At 34.9% G+C, this 14,876-nt stretch overlaps 1 protein-coding gene and 1 long non-coding RNA gene across 2 annotated transcripts; one reads left to right on the plus strand and one right to left on the minus strand.

Annotated features, from left to right (window-relative positions):
- Nucleotides 1-7,385: 7,385 nt before the first annotated feature.
- LOC137831600 (uncharacterized) lies at nucleotides 7,386-8,785 on the plus strand. The gene is made up of 3 exons (XR_011084454.1): nucleotides 7,386-8,093; nucleotides 8,182-8,358; nucleotides 8,480-8,785. It is a non-coding gene; the product is annotated as an uncharacterized lncRNA (long non-coding RNA).
- A 1,271-nt stretch (nucleotides 8,786-10,056) lies between these two features.
- Nucleotides 10,057-14,673, minus strand: LOC137836349 (GDSL esterase/lipase EXL3-like). The gene is made up of 6 exons (XM_068645084.1): nucleotides 14,454-14,673; nucleotides 12,784-13,065; nucleotides 12,558-12,688; nucleotides 12,223-12,453; nucleotides 11,841-12,096; nucleotides 10,057-10,250 (listed from the first exon to the last, which is right to left on the minus strand). The coding sequence occupies exons 1-6, from the start codon at nucleotides 14,671-14,673 to the stop codon at nucleotides 10,057-10,059; spliced, it is 1,314 nt and encodes a 437-aa protein (XP_068501185.1).
- Between the last annotated feature and the right edge of the window lie 203 nt (nucleotides 14,674-14,876).

Raw genomic sequence — 14,876 nt, forward strand, 5'->3', positions numbered from 1 at the left:
TGCTTTTGGACTCTTTGTTCCCCTTGTTTACCCAATACAAGGGGAAACCGTCAAGCAGAGAAGCGTCCTTGTCATTGGGGCGCACCTGGACGAACTTGCCCTTCCAGTCTTTGTAGGATTGCTGGAAGATAGAGAGGATCGACCTCCCAGCAATCCCGTTCAAGCTCACCCACAGGCGGTCTCCTGGGTGCTTGGCTTCAAAAAGAAAGAGGAAGACGTCCACTGACGCTGGCAACCCCAGGTGGTCGCACATGATCTGGAATGCCCGCACGAACGCCCAGCTGTTGGGATGGAGCTGGGCGGCGGCGATGTCGAGCTCGGTAAGAAGCTCCCTTTCAAAGCGAGTGAAGGGAAACCTAAGTTTCACCTTCTTGAACAGAGTGGTGTATATGAGGCAGAACAACCCGCCGGTGTTCCCTTTGTCGTCGACGCACACCGGCATGTCGGGAGAGCAAGGTAGCACCATCATCTTCTCGTCGTGCTCCTTGTGGAACGATAGGTGAGGCTCGTCCCCTTTCTTCAAACGAAGAACTGCCCCAGAAGAGTTTACAGAAGATGTTTCCTTCAACAAAGTTGAGGTGGCCCATGGGTACAATTTTTTGAAGTCTGGGGAGGGAACAGAGGCTCCTCCGGCGACAGGGGGAGTGGCCTGAGCCAGGTTAGAGCGGGAGGGTGCAGGCCTCTCAGCCTGGGAAGAGGAAGCACCAGGTGCTCGCGGTTGGTTGTGTGCTTGAGACGAAGGGTTTCGAGACGAGGGAGGAGGATTTGGGGTGATCTTTGAGCGAACCATCTGCAAAGGAAGAAGAAAAGAAAAGGTGATCAGGGTTCGCAGAGGCTGACTCGATTGTGAAAGAGGGGTGAAAAACGAACGAACGAAGGTTCGTTGTAACGAAGACGAAGCCCTAAGTTACGAGAAAGGAGAAATGGAAAAAACAACCCACAACGTATGCACCAGACAATTAAAGGATGATGCGAATCGGTTAAAATGCAGGAAAAACCAGCAGAAGAAGGAAAGGAAGTACCTTTTTATGATCGGAAAAGTGATGAAGGAGGTTGGTGATTCAGGAGGTTGAAGAACGTTGAGAGCTTTTGCAGAAGAAAGTTGAAGCGTCTGAGAATACGAAGAAAGTGATGGAACAGTGGAGCGAAATGGGTTTAAGGGTTTTTCGAATAAGTTTGGGAAGCGCAAACGGCAACTGAAGGTAACCGTTGATGAAGCCACGTGTCGAGCGATGGGAGGAGTGTTTGGTGGAGCGTCAGGAAAGCAGAAAGTACAATCGCTTGGAATTCTGCGCCAGCGCCACGTAGATCGGTATTGACGTGACTCCTTTAGTCTTTTCGCTGGACAAGTCTTCACTTAAGACTGGGGGGCTTGTGTACCGCCCTGGTAGTCGGAAGTGATGACATGGCACCAAGCTACGGTATAGGCGTGTTGACGAGACGCCAAGTTGGCAGAAAGGAAGGAAGTCGGGGGGCTCGAGAAGTCGCCAGTTACTAAGTTGGCGTGCTCCGATCTCCAGCACACCAGAACCGGCGGTCGCCGGGTTAAAGATGAGGTCGCCAGATGTAAACTCAGGCGACCAAATGATTAGAGATCGCCGGAGCAAGCACATCGCCGAAGATGAAGGTGGTGCAGATTATGAAGGCGGCCGGCGAGACCACAGGGAAGGTGCGTACGAAGGCACCTAGCTCACCAATCCAGTAGAGATCGCACTCCAGGACAGCTATGCACTGAGTAGTATCATGCATAAGTAACTTAGCCAAAGGAGAGTCAGAAGCAACGCCCAAGTCAAGGAGGCTCCAGATGATGGCACGTGTACGACTGGATGCAAGCCACGTGTCCAGGTGTGTAACTGCCAGGAGAGAGAAAGTGCCCAGGTATATAAGGGTTTCCCAACGAACTTCTGAGGTACGCACGTTCAGATTGTCTTCTTTACGCTTGAGAGTTCTTGAGTGTTACTCTTAGTATTTGGTGGTTCGGTCACTGACTTGGGCGTTGGAGTGCGATCGGCCGCAGCGGCGCCGCTCTGTTCTTTTGCAGGTTCTTGAGGTGGATCGTGACGAAGGACGGAGGTTGAAGCGGCGCACACGTCGATCCAAGTTTGACGAGGCAAGCTTCAACGTTCTGGTCAACAGGTAGGATCAATGTTCATCTCAATTATTTTAGGGACAAGAAACCATACCTCATTCCTTGCAAACTGATTCAGTTCTTCATGCATAGCTTCAACCCACTTTTCATCCTTGAGAGCTTCCTCAATTGACTTTGGTTCAATTTGAGAGACAAAAGCAGTGTGCCTGCAAAAGTTTAAGATAGGGCTACGTGTAGAAACACCCTCCTTGATAGAGATCACATAGGAGAGGCTTTTATTAATGAAGGAAGAGGTTATTCACCCACACATTTGAAGTTCTTCCTTCTAGTCTTCTCAAAATTTAAAGAAGACATAAAATAAAGAGAGGACCAAGCCTAAAGCCAAAGAAGTCTACAAGCTTTCAAGAATAGGCTTCAATTAATGTCTCTCTTTATAGTTTCTTTTGTATAAATTTGTAAATAATATAGAATAGTGTTTAGGTAGGTGCTAAGAGGGAAACCTAAAGAAACCTCTTTTGTAAAGCTTCTTCAGGCATTAGTTTAGAATTTTCTAGAAGGTGACTCTTCATAAGTCACTATAGGCGTTAGCTTAGGAGACTTTTGGGTAGCTTGTGGTACAAGCTTTGTAGCATCATGACCGGCCCTTACTCCTATAAAAGGAGGGCTTAGGTCTTTCTAAATGGAGAATTGGAAATTTGTAGTAACAAAACTCTCCAAATTGGTGATTGAGTGTAGTGAGAACTTGTCTTCTCCTCTTCCTAGTCTCATCTTGAGTGCCTTGGTTCCCTCAAGTGGCGGCAATTCACACTTATCTTGGAGCATTCACACTTCAAGTGGCGTGTTCATCAACCAAGAACTACAACCACATAAGTCTTCTTCTCTTTCCATCTTATTCCTCCATTGCCATGTCCATATGAACTCCAAAACATGTTTTAAACCGTTCTAGTTTCTTTTAATCGGTTCATCTTCCTTTTCTTGCACTTTTGTTCGGTTCTTTTCAATTCCTTACTGTTATAATCGGTTCATTAGCTTCTTTTCATGCTTTTGTTCGGTTCAATTGCTTTCTATAGAGTTTCAATCGGTTCATTTGATTTCTTGTGCATTTTAATCGGTTCATTTGACAAGAAATGGGTTTCTACATGAGTTTTGGCTTGTGGCTCAAGTTTTGGTGAGTTCTTGAAACATAGAACATTGATCCATTTCTATAAAAGTGCCGATTCAATCTCCAACTCAAGTTGATTCCATAAAATGTCAAAGAATCATCTATATCTTGTTATTGGAATCATATCATGTGGTATCTAGAGTTTACGTTTGTTCTTGTTTGATTTTGAGTTGTGTTGCACTTTTAATTCAAGAACTCTATATTCGTGTTGTTTCCTTTCTGTTTTTAGGTTATTTTTTGAGTTTTCTTGATGTTTTCCTTTTGATATTACATTTTGTTTGTGTCATTTTAAATTTTGAATCCATACAAATTTTGTCATAGTCTTGTTTTTCCAAGAATGTTATCAATTCCTTGTGTTCCTTTTGTTGTAATTTTTTTTGTTTCTTGCTTTTTGTGTAATACAGTTTTCTGAGTTTGTTTCTTGTTCCTTTGATGCATTTTTCTTTTAGTTTTGAGTTCATTCTTGTATTTTAGATCTATACAAGTTCTTTTACATCACTTCTATTATGTCTTTGTTAGTTCTTAATTCTATTATGTGAGCAATTCTTCTATGCCATAGCCAAGACTCATCATGCTTAGAAAGAAGGCAACCAATTGAACAAGGAGAAGAGATATCCAAGAGATAAACATTATTGATTCTCTTACCAATCAACATTACCTCTTTTGTGTTGGGAAGACAGATTTCGCAGGAGTTTGTTTTGAAGATCACTTGATATCCTTTGTCACACAATTTACTAATGCTTAGCAGATTGTGCTTTAATCCTTCTATATAAAGAACATCATGGATGATCAAGATATCTTTGTCTCCTATGGATCCTCTTCCAAGAATCTTTCCCTTATTGTTGTCTCCATAGGTTACGTGTCCTTCTTGCTTAAAGGAGATGCTTAGAAACTTTGATTTATCCCCAGTCATGTGCTTTGAGCACCCACTGTCCAGATACCATTGCTGCATACTCTCCTTCAAGGTTTCCTACAAAGTAGATTTTCAAGTACAAAGATTTGGTCCCCTTATGAATGTGGGTCCATTTGGTTTACATTCATCATTTGAATCTTTACAACATTTGGGAATCCACTTCATAAAACCTCTAGGAACTGCATATTTTCTTACTTTATAGAATCTGATAGCATGGCCTCTTTTCATGCAATAAAAGCATGTAACAACCGGTTGTTTCGACAGATCAATCAGTTGTTTTTCTGGCAGTTTCAAAAATGACTTTGAAAATTTATCTTGCTTGTTCTGTGGATTAAAACCTAATCTTGCTTTTCCAAAAACACAATTTTGAGATGCCAAGACATTCTCAAAGTTGAATTGACCTTTTGAAAGCTTATCCACAGTTTTAACAAGATAATGAACTTTTTTTTCAAGATTTTCACAATTTTAACAAATAAGAGTATCACACTTGCAAGAAGAGTTTTTGTAAACGATTTCAAGGTTTTCAAAATCTGTTTTTGAATTTTCCAATTCTTCTTCCAGTGTTTTAACTCTGTTTTCAAGCCAGTTATTCATTACCTTTAACCGGTTGTTCAAGAGGGCCAATCAGTTAGCTTCTTCATGTGTTTTTTGAAAAGCTTGAAGCAATTGACTGTAATTTTCAGAATTTGAAGAGATAGAGAAACTTACACTACTTGCATCATCTTCCTGTTTAGCCATGAAGCAGAGGTTGAAGCCTTTTCGATTCTGCCTCCTTTTTCTTCTTGCTTGACTTCTTGTCTTTGCTTCCTTTGGCTTAGTGATGTTTCCATGAGTTGCTTTGAGTGTGTCCCACATTTCTTTAGCAGATTTGCAATCAGATATCCTGAAAAATTCATTAGAGTCTAATGCAGAAGCTATTATGTTTTGGGCAACACAGTCAAGCTTAGCCATCTTACATTCTTCATTGGTCCATTGAGACCAAGGCCTTGCAATAGCAGATTCGCAATTTTCAGTTTTAGGAATGTAAGGACCATTCTCAATTGTATCCCAAATTCCTTGATCAATGGATTCAATAAAGATTTTCATTCTAGCTTCCCAGTATTTGTAATTCAAACCACAAAACAGAGGTGGTCTGTTTATTGAAGCACCCTCCTCAAAAGGTATTTTTCCAGCCATAGAAAAAACAGTTTTAGGATCACACTTGAATAATTTTCAAAGACCAAACTTTGATACAAATTGTTAGAATGTATGACTTTAAATGAGAGGGGGGGGGGGGCGATTGTTTAAAGGGGTTTTCACAAACTTTTCGGTCTAGAATGAAATTCCTTTGAGAAAACTTGATTCAGAATCCAGTTAGCCAAAAACACAAAGCAATTTAATACAACACCAGAAAAACAATCGGTTGTTTATACCAGTTGAAAAAGCACAAACTGAAATTAAAGAGTTTAAGCGAAAGAGAGATTGCACACACAGTTTATACTGGTTCACTCTTAAACCAAGAGCTACATCCAGTTTCCCAGAAACCACTGGGGAATCCACTAAGTAACCAAACCTAGATTACTTACACACACCACCAAAGAAGTGACCTCAAGAAACATACTTCCTTTGTCTCAGCACACACACCAAGAATGTTGATCTTGACAACCTCAAGAGCACACAACACTTCCTGGCCTACCACACCGCAGTTTACACAAAGTACAGAAGGATTACACTTGTTACAGAATGAACTGAAATCAGTACAAATGAAATCCTATTCCACTCTCTCTTGATCAATGCAAGCTTAAAGTAATCTTTAACTCTTGAAAAAAAAAAACAGTGAAAAACTCAAATCTGTTTTTCTATGATTCAATTTCAGTTGTTGTTTGTTACAAACATTAAACAAACTATTTATTGCTTTCAAAGAATGGTCAAAGCATTTAAAACAGGAGCGCATTCAGTTACAAAATCATTTAAAGCTCAGTCAACACACAAAACCGTTTTCTGTTATGATTTGAAAACAAACAACCGGTTGAATGTGCGAATCAATCAGTTGTTTTGGTTTGACATCAAGTCAACCAACCAAAACAGTTTTCAACCTTTTTCAAAATACCTAAGAGTAAAACAATTGGTTGTTTCGACAAACAACAGGCTGTTTTTCACTTAGTTTGGAAAACACTTTCAACTTAAAAGGTTTGAAAATACTTTAGCTTTAAGATTCAATCGAGAGTGGATTTACACAATCAATCTAACCAGATCCTATCCTAGACACAGTAGCAACACCAACCTTTGCATCAACAAGAGATTTGGATTCTTCAAAGCAAGTGATCACTCTAGATCAACATGATATTTACTGTTACACCTACCTTCCAAGTCCCTTCGATCACACTAAATTTATTCCCATTTATAAAACTTGTCAATTAAATGAATCTAGAAAAACTTGACTCACTCAACGACCAAACCATTGTCAGCTTTTATTTAAACAACTTGCCCAATGAATTTGGCTCGCCCAACAAGCTCTCAAGTTTTTAATTAAATGAATTATGCCTAATGACTCTACATAATTCAAAATTTCTACAAAACAATGCAAGTGTCCTAATTGGTTCAAGCTAAGTTTTCACTTCATTTTATGTCTAACATTTGAATATTTTACTTCAAATAACTATAACTTGAACTAACTTGTCTCAAATGCAATAATCTAACACATAATTGATAAACACATGACAATTTCATTCTTTTAAATCAAACAATTACATCAAAAACTCAAACATTCAAAATTTATTAAATAAACACACAATCCTTACATAAAATCAATTATTATAACCATGTCACTTTCACATCCATAACATCTATCTTAATGTACTAATAAAAATTAATTATCTTTCCTTACCTGTTTAAAAAAATATAATTCCTTAGATATAATATTTGTGAAACAAACACTACAACATTTTTTTATTTTAGACAACGCTAAAATAAGTAACGGGTGTAAAAGTATTGTTTAAACATAGTAAAAACCATAAATTTTAAACATAATAAAAATCACGATTTTAGAAAAATGACTTAAAATATATAAAAATCACACAATTATAATAGCGTTGATACTTTAAGCTATAGTTATAAAAACGTTAAGACTTTTAAGTTATGGTTATTTAAGTGCATTCTTTTGAGTTAAAAAAATGTAAAATAAAATATAATCAAAATTCAATTTCGCGGGAATTTTTTTCCCGTTTCGAAACCTTTCACTTTCTCTCACATTCTTCAACCATGGCGGCACTCAAGCTTCTTCTCTCCCAAGCTGGTCGCTATTCCTTCGCCAAACACGCTTCTCTCTCACACTCTCCTTTCTCTTTCACCTCTCATTGATCCCTCTGCTCTTCCAACAAATCAAACTCAAACCCTCCCGCCACACCGTCCCAACCCATCCAATCAGTTTCCTACCCTATTAAGCCCAAATCCCCGCTTCCTGAACCCTCGTCGGAATCCTGACTACCACCCCACCGAGCCGCAAGCCCTCCGCCCGCCATCGGACAAGCGGCGAGCGTGGACACGCGAGGACATCCGATACGTGAAGGACGCGCCGTCAATTGAGGTGGTGTAGTACGCCCCGCGCGTGGCGCCTCTCCCCGATGACAAGGTGGTGGACGAGGGAGTGGAGATTCAGAGGAGGAAGATTGAGGCGGAGAATGAGCTGAGGATAACAATGGCGAAGGCCTCCGAAGGGGAGCGGATGAAAGTGTCATTTTCGCTTCTGATTAAGCTAAAAAAAAAATATGAGAAGTCGCCTCCGCTTGAATTGGCAGAAGCCATTCGCCAAGTTAAGGTGAAAACAAAGCCATTAGTTCAAATTATAAATAGTTTCCCGAATTCCATCGCACGCCTTCTTTTTCCCAATTCCTCTCGTGCACCTTGTTCTTCTCAAAAGCCGTAATGATCCCCAAAATCTGGACTTGGTGGTGAGTTGGAAACCCTAGCTTGTAAGTATCACATGCCCTCCATAGATGTTTGAATCGGTGAACTATTGATAAACACGCTAATATGCAGATGAGCATTACAATTTGGTGCGAGTTGGACGGTGAAGTCGGTGATCGCTGGAGGCAAACGAAGTTCTTCGTGGTGAGGAGGTAGAGGGTCTCGGTGAACTCAGTGACCATTGGAGCCAAACGAAGTTCTTCGTGGTGAGGAGGTAGAAAGTTCGTCGTTTGTGGTGAAACCCTAAAGGTTAGTAATTTCTTTGACTCACTTTCTATTTTAGGGTATATACATGAAGGCAGAATAGACAAAAGAATTAATCAATTGATTGGCACTACTAAGTATCGGAATTTGATGGACATGAATGCAGGCCTTGGAGGATTTGCAGCTGCACTTGATTCACAAAAGTCTTGGGTGATGAATGTTGTTCCCATAATTGCTGAGAACACTTTGGGTGTTGTCTATGAGAGAGGTTTGATTGGCATTTATCATGACTGGTATGTTCCTAAAGTTTTCTTAACATAGTAGGATTCTTCCGATTTCATGAAAAATTTCCTTGCAAATTGATTACCTATATTATTAGAAAAATGATTCATTAAACTGAAATGAATGGCTATGATATGATTTTTCATGTATGAATAATGTAATGCAACATAAGCTTCCTGTTAGAATACTATATGAATATTGTATGGTATATTTCTATTTTTTTTATTAAATTAAGCAAGTAAATATGGATGAGCGAATCAATACTGCTCTGGTTGTTTCTTCCATTGATAAAGACATATCAACAGGCAATTAAATTTCCCTACATATATATATGCCTATTGGAGGAAGAAAATTATGGACTATGAAATTGCAATGACTTTTTTTTTTAGTTCATGTGTGAAGGCTTTTCTACATGTCTAAGGACATACAATCTTATTCATGCTAATAATTTATTTAGCTTGTACCGGGGCAAGTAAGTTTCATCCTTTTTCTTCCACGTGTTAATCATAGTTTGTGGATTCCAGTGTGTAACATAAAAATCTTCAAGAATTATTTTATATTTTAATCGCTCCAATCCTAACATGACTGGCATTGAAATTAGAATTCCCAATCGTGTAATCTAAAATGGACATTGAATGAAAATGTTGCCAAAATGGTGGATCATGAGGATGGTTCACTTGTGCCTGAGAAGATTTTGGTTGCAGTGAAAGAGTACTGGGTTGCCACCACCAATAAAAGCTCATCCAATTAGGAATAAAACTACTACTGTTCTGCTCTGCTCTGAAACTTACACCTCAGCCTGTAGTAACATTCAAGGCCTAAACCCAAAGCAAAGAAGAAATGTGGAAAAGTTATGAATAATGCAATGAGAGGAAGAAAAGTAAAGCAAAGAAAATAGAATGTTGGAGTTTATTCTACGTCTGCCTTATACCAAGTGTAGAACTGTAGATAAAATGCTTCTAATTAGTCTTAATTAAATTAATTTTGAAGGATATGGTTCAGCAAGTTTAGCTCCCCAAATATTTTAAGCACTTAAATGTTGTTATCATTTTAGATTAGTTGAATTGAATTGTGAGAAATGCTAAGAATGTAGTTTTAACAAACTCTTTTGACCTATTCCCTTTCATTGGTTAAAATTTGTTGAAACGCAAATTCGGTCCCTTGTCAAATTTAATAAATTTGTGTTGAGATTTAATAAATTTTGACCTATTCCCTTTCATTGTTTATTCTATTTTATTTTCCTTTTTATAGCACTCTTAATTATGTTACTTCCTTATAAGAAATATCATACGTGATCAACTTTAAAAATTTTATAATTTTGTTTAAGTATATGTATCTATTATTAATGAAGTTAGATAGAAAATAAAATCAGTATGTAAATTTTTAGTATAGGACAAGTATCACTCGAGTGATGTATGTTTTTATTATATTCATAATAGTAGGAGTACAATGAAATCGAACTCAAAAGAATCCATTTATATTTTTATCAATCACCTGAGAACAAAGTATATTATAGGCATTTTCTGTAGGATGGAAACTGTCCCAAAATATGTAGTTTGACCTGTTTGAACATAGTTCCAGGGTAAAAGGATTACATAGAAAACCTACTTCAAACTTTCCTGTGCCACAACATCCTTTATTTGTCACTTCAAAACCTAAACCACCAAATACCATGACAATGAGTAAAAAGTTGAACAAACGAAAATATGTACTAATGAAATTTTGAAAGGATATATTCAATTTTATCATTAAAATGAATGAAGTGTTCGATCATAGATTTCAAGATAATATTTTCATGCAAATAGATTATTGAACTTTTGTTGTCATGCATATCTAAATTATTCTATTAGTGAAACTTTCAATAGAAATATGCATTAATAATTAAATGTCACGGTGACACATTCTTACAAAATTTTAGGTGATTTCTATGACACTTACGAGATAAATACAATAAAATAAAACTTAAATGCATACAAATTGTTCTTCAGTAATTCATCATTTTTCATCCTTCTAGCCAACAAAAATACAATTCACATATAATTCCATATACAATCCTTTCATGTTAATGGAAATCAATAAAATGACAAAAATTCAAAGAAACATATGTTAACCACATTCACATACTTTCATTTCATACAATTTTTTTGTTGGTGAAAATCAGACAAAGTGGATGAATAACCAATACTCATCAAATGAAACCTAGAGCCATAAAGTTTCCCTTCATCAAGCTAAATATCCAATAGCCTCATATCCAAACAAAAACTCACTTCCCAATATACCATCACTTCTCTTTTTCCACCACCAATGTCAACAAAGAATTAAATTACCCCACACTCTAGCCTTCAAATCTCCACTAGCCACCAAGTCCCACCACACCTACAACCCGGTCTCTCCAAAATACATAACTTTTCAACAACCTTGGAAACTGAAACTCGAACACAAAAAACATTTTCCCATTTTTATACTCTTCACATCATGCAAAAATAAAACAAAAGATTCCTTGTACTATAATTTTTTGTGCACCATATTCTCATTTACATGTATTTAAATGTCACTCCAATGTTGTTCACACCTAAGAGCCACATAGGAGCGAGAAATGTGTCATACTGACATTTAATTGTTGATGTGGACTAGTGTTAGAAGTCTCATTATTTTAAATATCAAAATTTGATATTTGCTCGAAGTTTTAGGAGTTGGAAGATAAGTAAAGCAGGTAAATGAGAGTATATTTAATTTTTTTCTTTATGGATATTTTCATTCTATTTTATAGGTCTTATGGGAAGAAGATGATGAACCTAAGCTAAACTTGAAGATATACAATTTAACAAGTAAATGAACAATCAAATGAATTTTCTAGTTACTAATTTTCTTTGGGTAATACTTACTGCACTATCACTAAATTGAACAAAAAATTAAAAAGGAATAAGTCCCTAAAAATGTATATAGACAATCACACCAATTCAAGTAAATGTAAAGTGATATAAACATAATATTAAGAAACAAATAATAATAAATAGTTAAGTTTTGCAACTTGAGGAGAGTTTTTAAAAGATTTTCTTAGTTTTAAGGATAATGAGAAAACACCTACCACTTTAAGGAAATAAAATGGTTGTTTACTCAGTTTTCGTTTATATAATAGAACTCTAAATGTGATGTGAAATTTATATTATGAGTTGAATCATTGGAATCAAACAATTGGTGTAGATAGGCTACTAGTATATAGCATGGTAGATGTGTTTGATTACCATATTTAGTTGGATTTTGAATCATATCCAATAAAGGGTTGTAAATATCAAGGTAGACAAGTCTAGCATCTGGAAGAAGTTTCCCAAGGGCATCTATTTGGGATGAAAGCTTGTTGTTGAAGAGCATTGCAGCCTGATTTTCAAGATCTGAACATGCTCTCTTAATGCCTCCTTTGAATGTTCTTTGAAAGGGCACACACCCTATATTTGTCAAACCAGTTATTCCAATCCTTCTAGCTCCAAGTCCATAAAGTTCCTGCATAATTCATTTTTTATTAATATTCTTTCATATGAAAGCATATGCAAAGATATATGAAATAAGCTTTAATAATACGACAAGTGTAAACTATGTTTTTCATTAGGGTACATGGTTCACTCATACTTGTAAGAATTGTGAAGCTTCTGAAGTCAGGAAATCTGTGTAAGTTGAAATATTATATTGCAGTCGCCTAAATGGTAATGTAAAGAAAGTATTGGTAATGTCATTGCTTCCTGTGCACAAGATGTATATGCTTTTCGATATCATTGTTGTTGTGTTTTCTCCAATCATGTCCTGTATCTTTTTTTTGTATTCCCTGAATTTGTCTAGTTGATCTGATAATGATGGCACTAACTAATGTAACATATGACAAAGAAAGAAAATTATAGTTAGTGTTTAAGATATGCAAAGGAGAATGAAAATATATTGAGAGGTTTTAGGTGGAAACAATTATTTACTGCTATTGTAGAAGTTAGAGGATCATATCCACTACCACCAGTTGCAAAGCTTACACCTGTGAGGAGATCTTCACGTTTCAAATTTGGATCAAGATATGGTGGCAAAAGCTTCTTGACTTCAAATTTTGCAGCTAAGAAAATTTGTGAAGGAAATGAATTAGAACATTTTCATTCTATTATGCATATAATGGTAAGAGAATTCAAGAGTAAGGATTTTTGTTTGTACCAAAGAAGTCTGATGGGATTAAACCATTGCTGAACCTCCCAGTTGGTTGATTTCCTCCACCAAAATCTTTGCCATATGGTTGAAAATCACAGTTGACTATGGTTTTAATGTAGTTATTGTTACCTGTATCTACTATAGAGTCCCCAAACACAATCACTGCTGGAACACTTTCATTGTTTGGTAAACTCACAACACCAACAAGAGATATAACAGTTGTTGAAAACGACCAAAGAAGGACTATAAACAATTGAGAAAAAGGCATTTCAAAGAAAATCTGTGTTTCTACAATTCATAATGTAATAATTAGTATACATTTGATTACTGTATGACAAATAATAATATTATATGATAAATTATAATTTTTAAAAATTAACATCATATTTTACTATATTGCTTGACTTGAATATATATTATATATATTATATTTAATACATTTAATTCTTTAGCAAATCTAATCAATATTAAAATGAATTGATTTTAAATATATTCTATGTTTAGTAAAATGTTAAAAATATATTAATTTCATTAACAATTTTTTTTTAAATTTAATAATTTTATTTAATTTAACTATGTTTTTTATTTAACAAATATAACATTTAATACATTTAATTTTTTAACGAAATTGATCAATATTAAAATTAATTTTAAATATATTATATTTTTAGTATAATTATTAAATTATATGAATTTAATAAGAAATTTTTAAAAATATTTAATAATAAATTTATTTATTTATTTTATTTAACAAATATAACTTCTAATAAATTTAAAAATTTTAACAAATTTCATGAACATTAAAATTAGTTCATTTTACATATATTCTATGTTTAGTGAAATATTAAGTATATTAATTTAATAAATACAACTTTTTTAAATATTTCATAATTTTATTTAGTTTGAATTTTTTTTATCCAAAAAATATAACATTTAATACATTTAATTTTTTAATGAAACTGATCAATATTAAAATTAACTGATTTGAAATATATTCTATTTTTAGTAAAACGTTAAAAGTATATAAATTTAATGAACATATTTTTAAATATTTAATAATTTATTTCTTCTAATTTGACTACATTATTTTATCTAAAAAATATAACGTTTAATAAATTTATTTTTTAACGATCAACATTAAAATTAATTCATTTTAAATATATTTTATGTTTAGTAAGATGCTAAAAGTATATTAATTTAATAAACAAAATACTTTTAAATATTTAATAATTTTATTTAATTTGACTATATTTTGATTTAACAAATATAACGTTTAATAAATTTTTTTTAACGAAATAGATATGTTGCAGTAAATTTTCATGACTATATATGTCAATGTATATAGGTTTGTAGAGTGCAGAAGTATACACTAGTATAAATTACTCTATAACGACACTTCATAGATGAAATGAATATGATTTGTTTAATTAAATGTGATGAGAATTTTGAAATTAATGTTAATTTATAAATGACGATTAATATGAAAAACGTTATATATTTAATAGTAATGAATGAACAATGATCATTAAGAAAATTATCGTCTAAAAAGATAATAGATGACGGTTTCTTTGGAAAAACGTAGTCTAAATTTAGAAATTTGAAATAGACAACCGTTATGCTCTAAGAACCTTTATCTAAATTTATGCTTAGAAACTCAAAACTCTTTCACGTTTCACTTGCACGTTCATCTCTTTCGAGCCCTTCTTTTCTGCAATCTCTTGTTCCCTTGCTCTTTGCACTCCTACGACTCACTTGTTCCTTAAAGTGCTTCATCCATTGCTTCTTTTTAACTACATTTCCAAACCCTCGGTATATTTGGTTGTATCTTGGCCATGCCTCTAGAGCCATCACCACCAAGCTTCCTTGCTTCTCCCCCACCTCAGAGCCACCAATCATGAATTTAATATATGTTAAATTATAAGTATAATTTAAAACTATTTAGTTTTTCCCAAGCGCAAGCGATGCATAGACTCAACTAATTTCACACGGCTGTCATTAGTGTTAAGATTGATGAATTTAAAGGTAATTAATGGATGAAAATGTGATGGAATGTATCGCCATCCTACTGATTATATGTAATGGAATAAATTTAATGATGA

Source organism: Phaseolus vulgaris, chromosome 11, assembly GCF_000499845.2.
Source record: "Phaseolus vulgaris cultivar G19833 chromosome 11, P. vulgaris v2.0, whole genome shotgun sequence".
NCBI lineage: Eukaryota > Viridiplantae > Streptophyta > Magnoliopsida > Fabales > Fabaceae > Phaseolus > Phaseolus vulgaris.

What these genes read in the sequence shown, in the direction of transcription:
- LOC137836349 (XM_068645084.1), bottom strand. Translation starts at nt 14,673, where the DNA reads ATGATTGGTGGCTCTGAGGTGGGGGAGAAGCAAGGAAGCTTGGTGGTG. An exon ending in CTCTAACTTCTACAATAGCA is followed by an intron (nt 12,454 to 12,557) that starts GTAAATAATTGT and finishes ATGTTACATTAG; the next exon opens with TTAGTGCCATCATTATCAGA. An exon ending in AAGCTTCACAATTCTTACAA is followed by an intron (nt 12,097 to 12,222) that starts GTATGAGTGAAC and finishes TGAATTATGCAG; the next exon opens with GAACTTTATGGACTTGGAGC.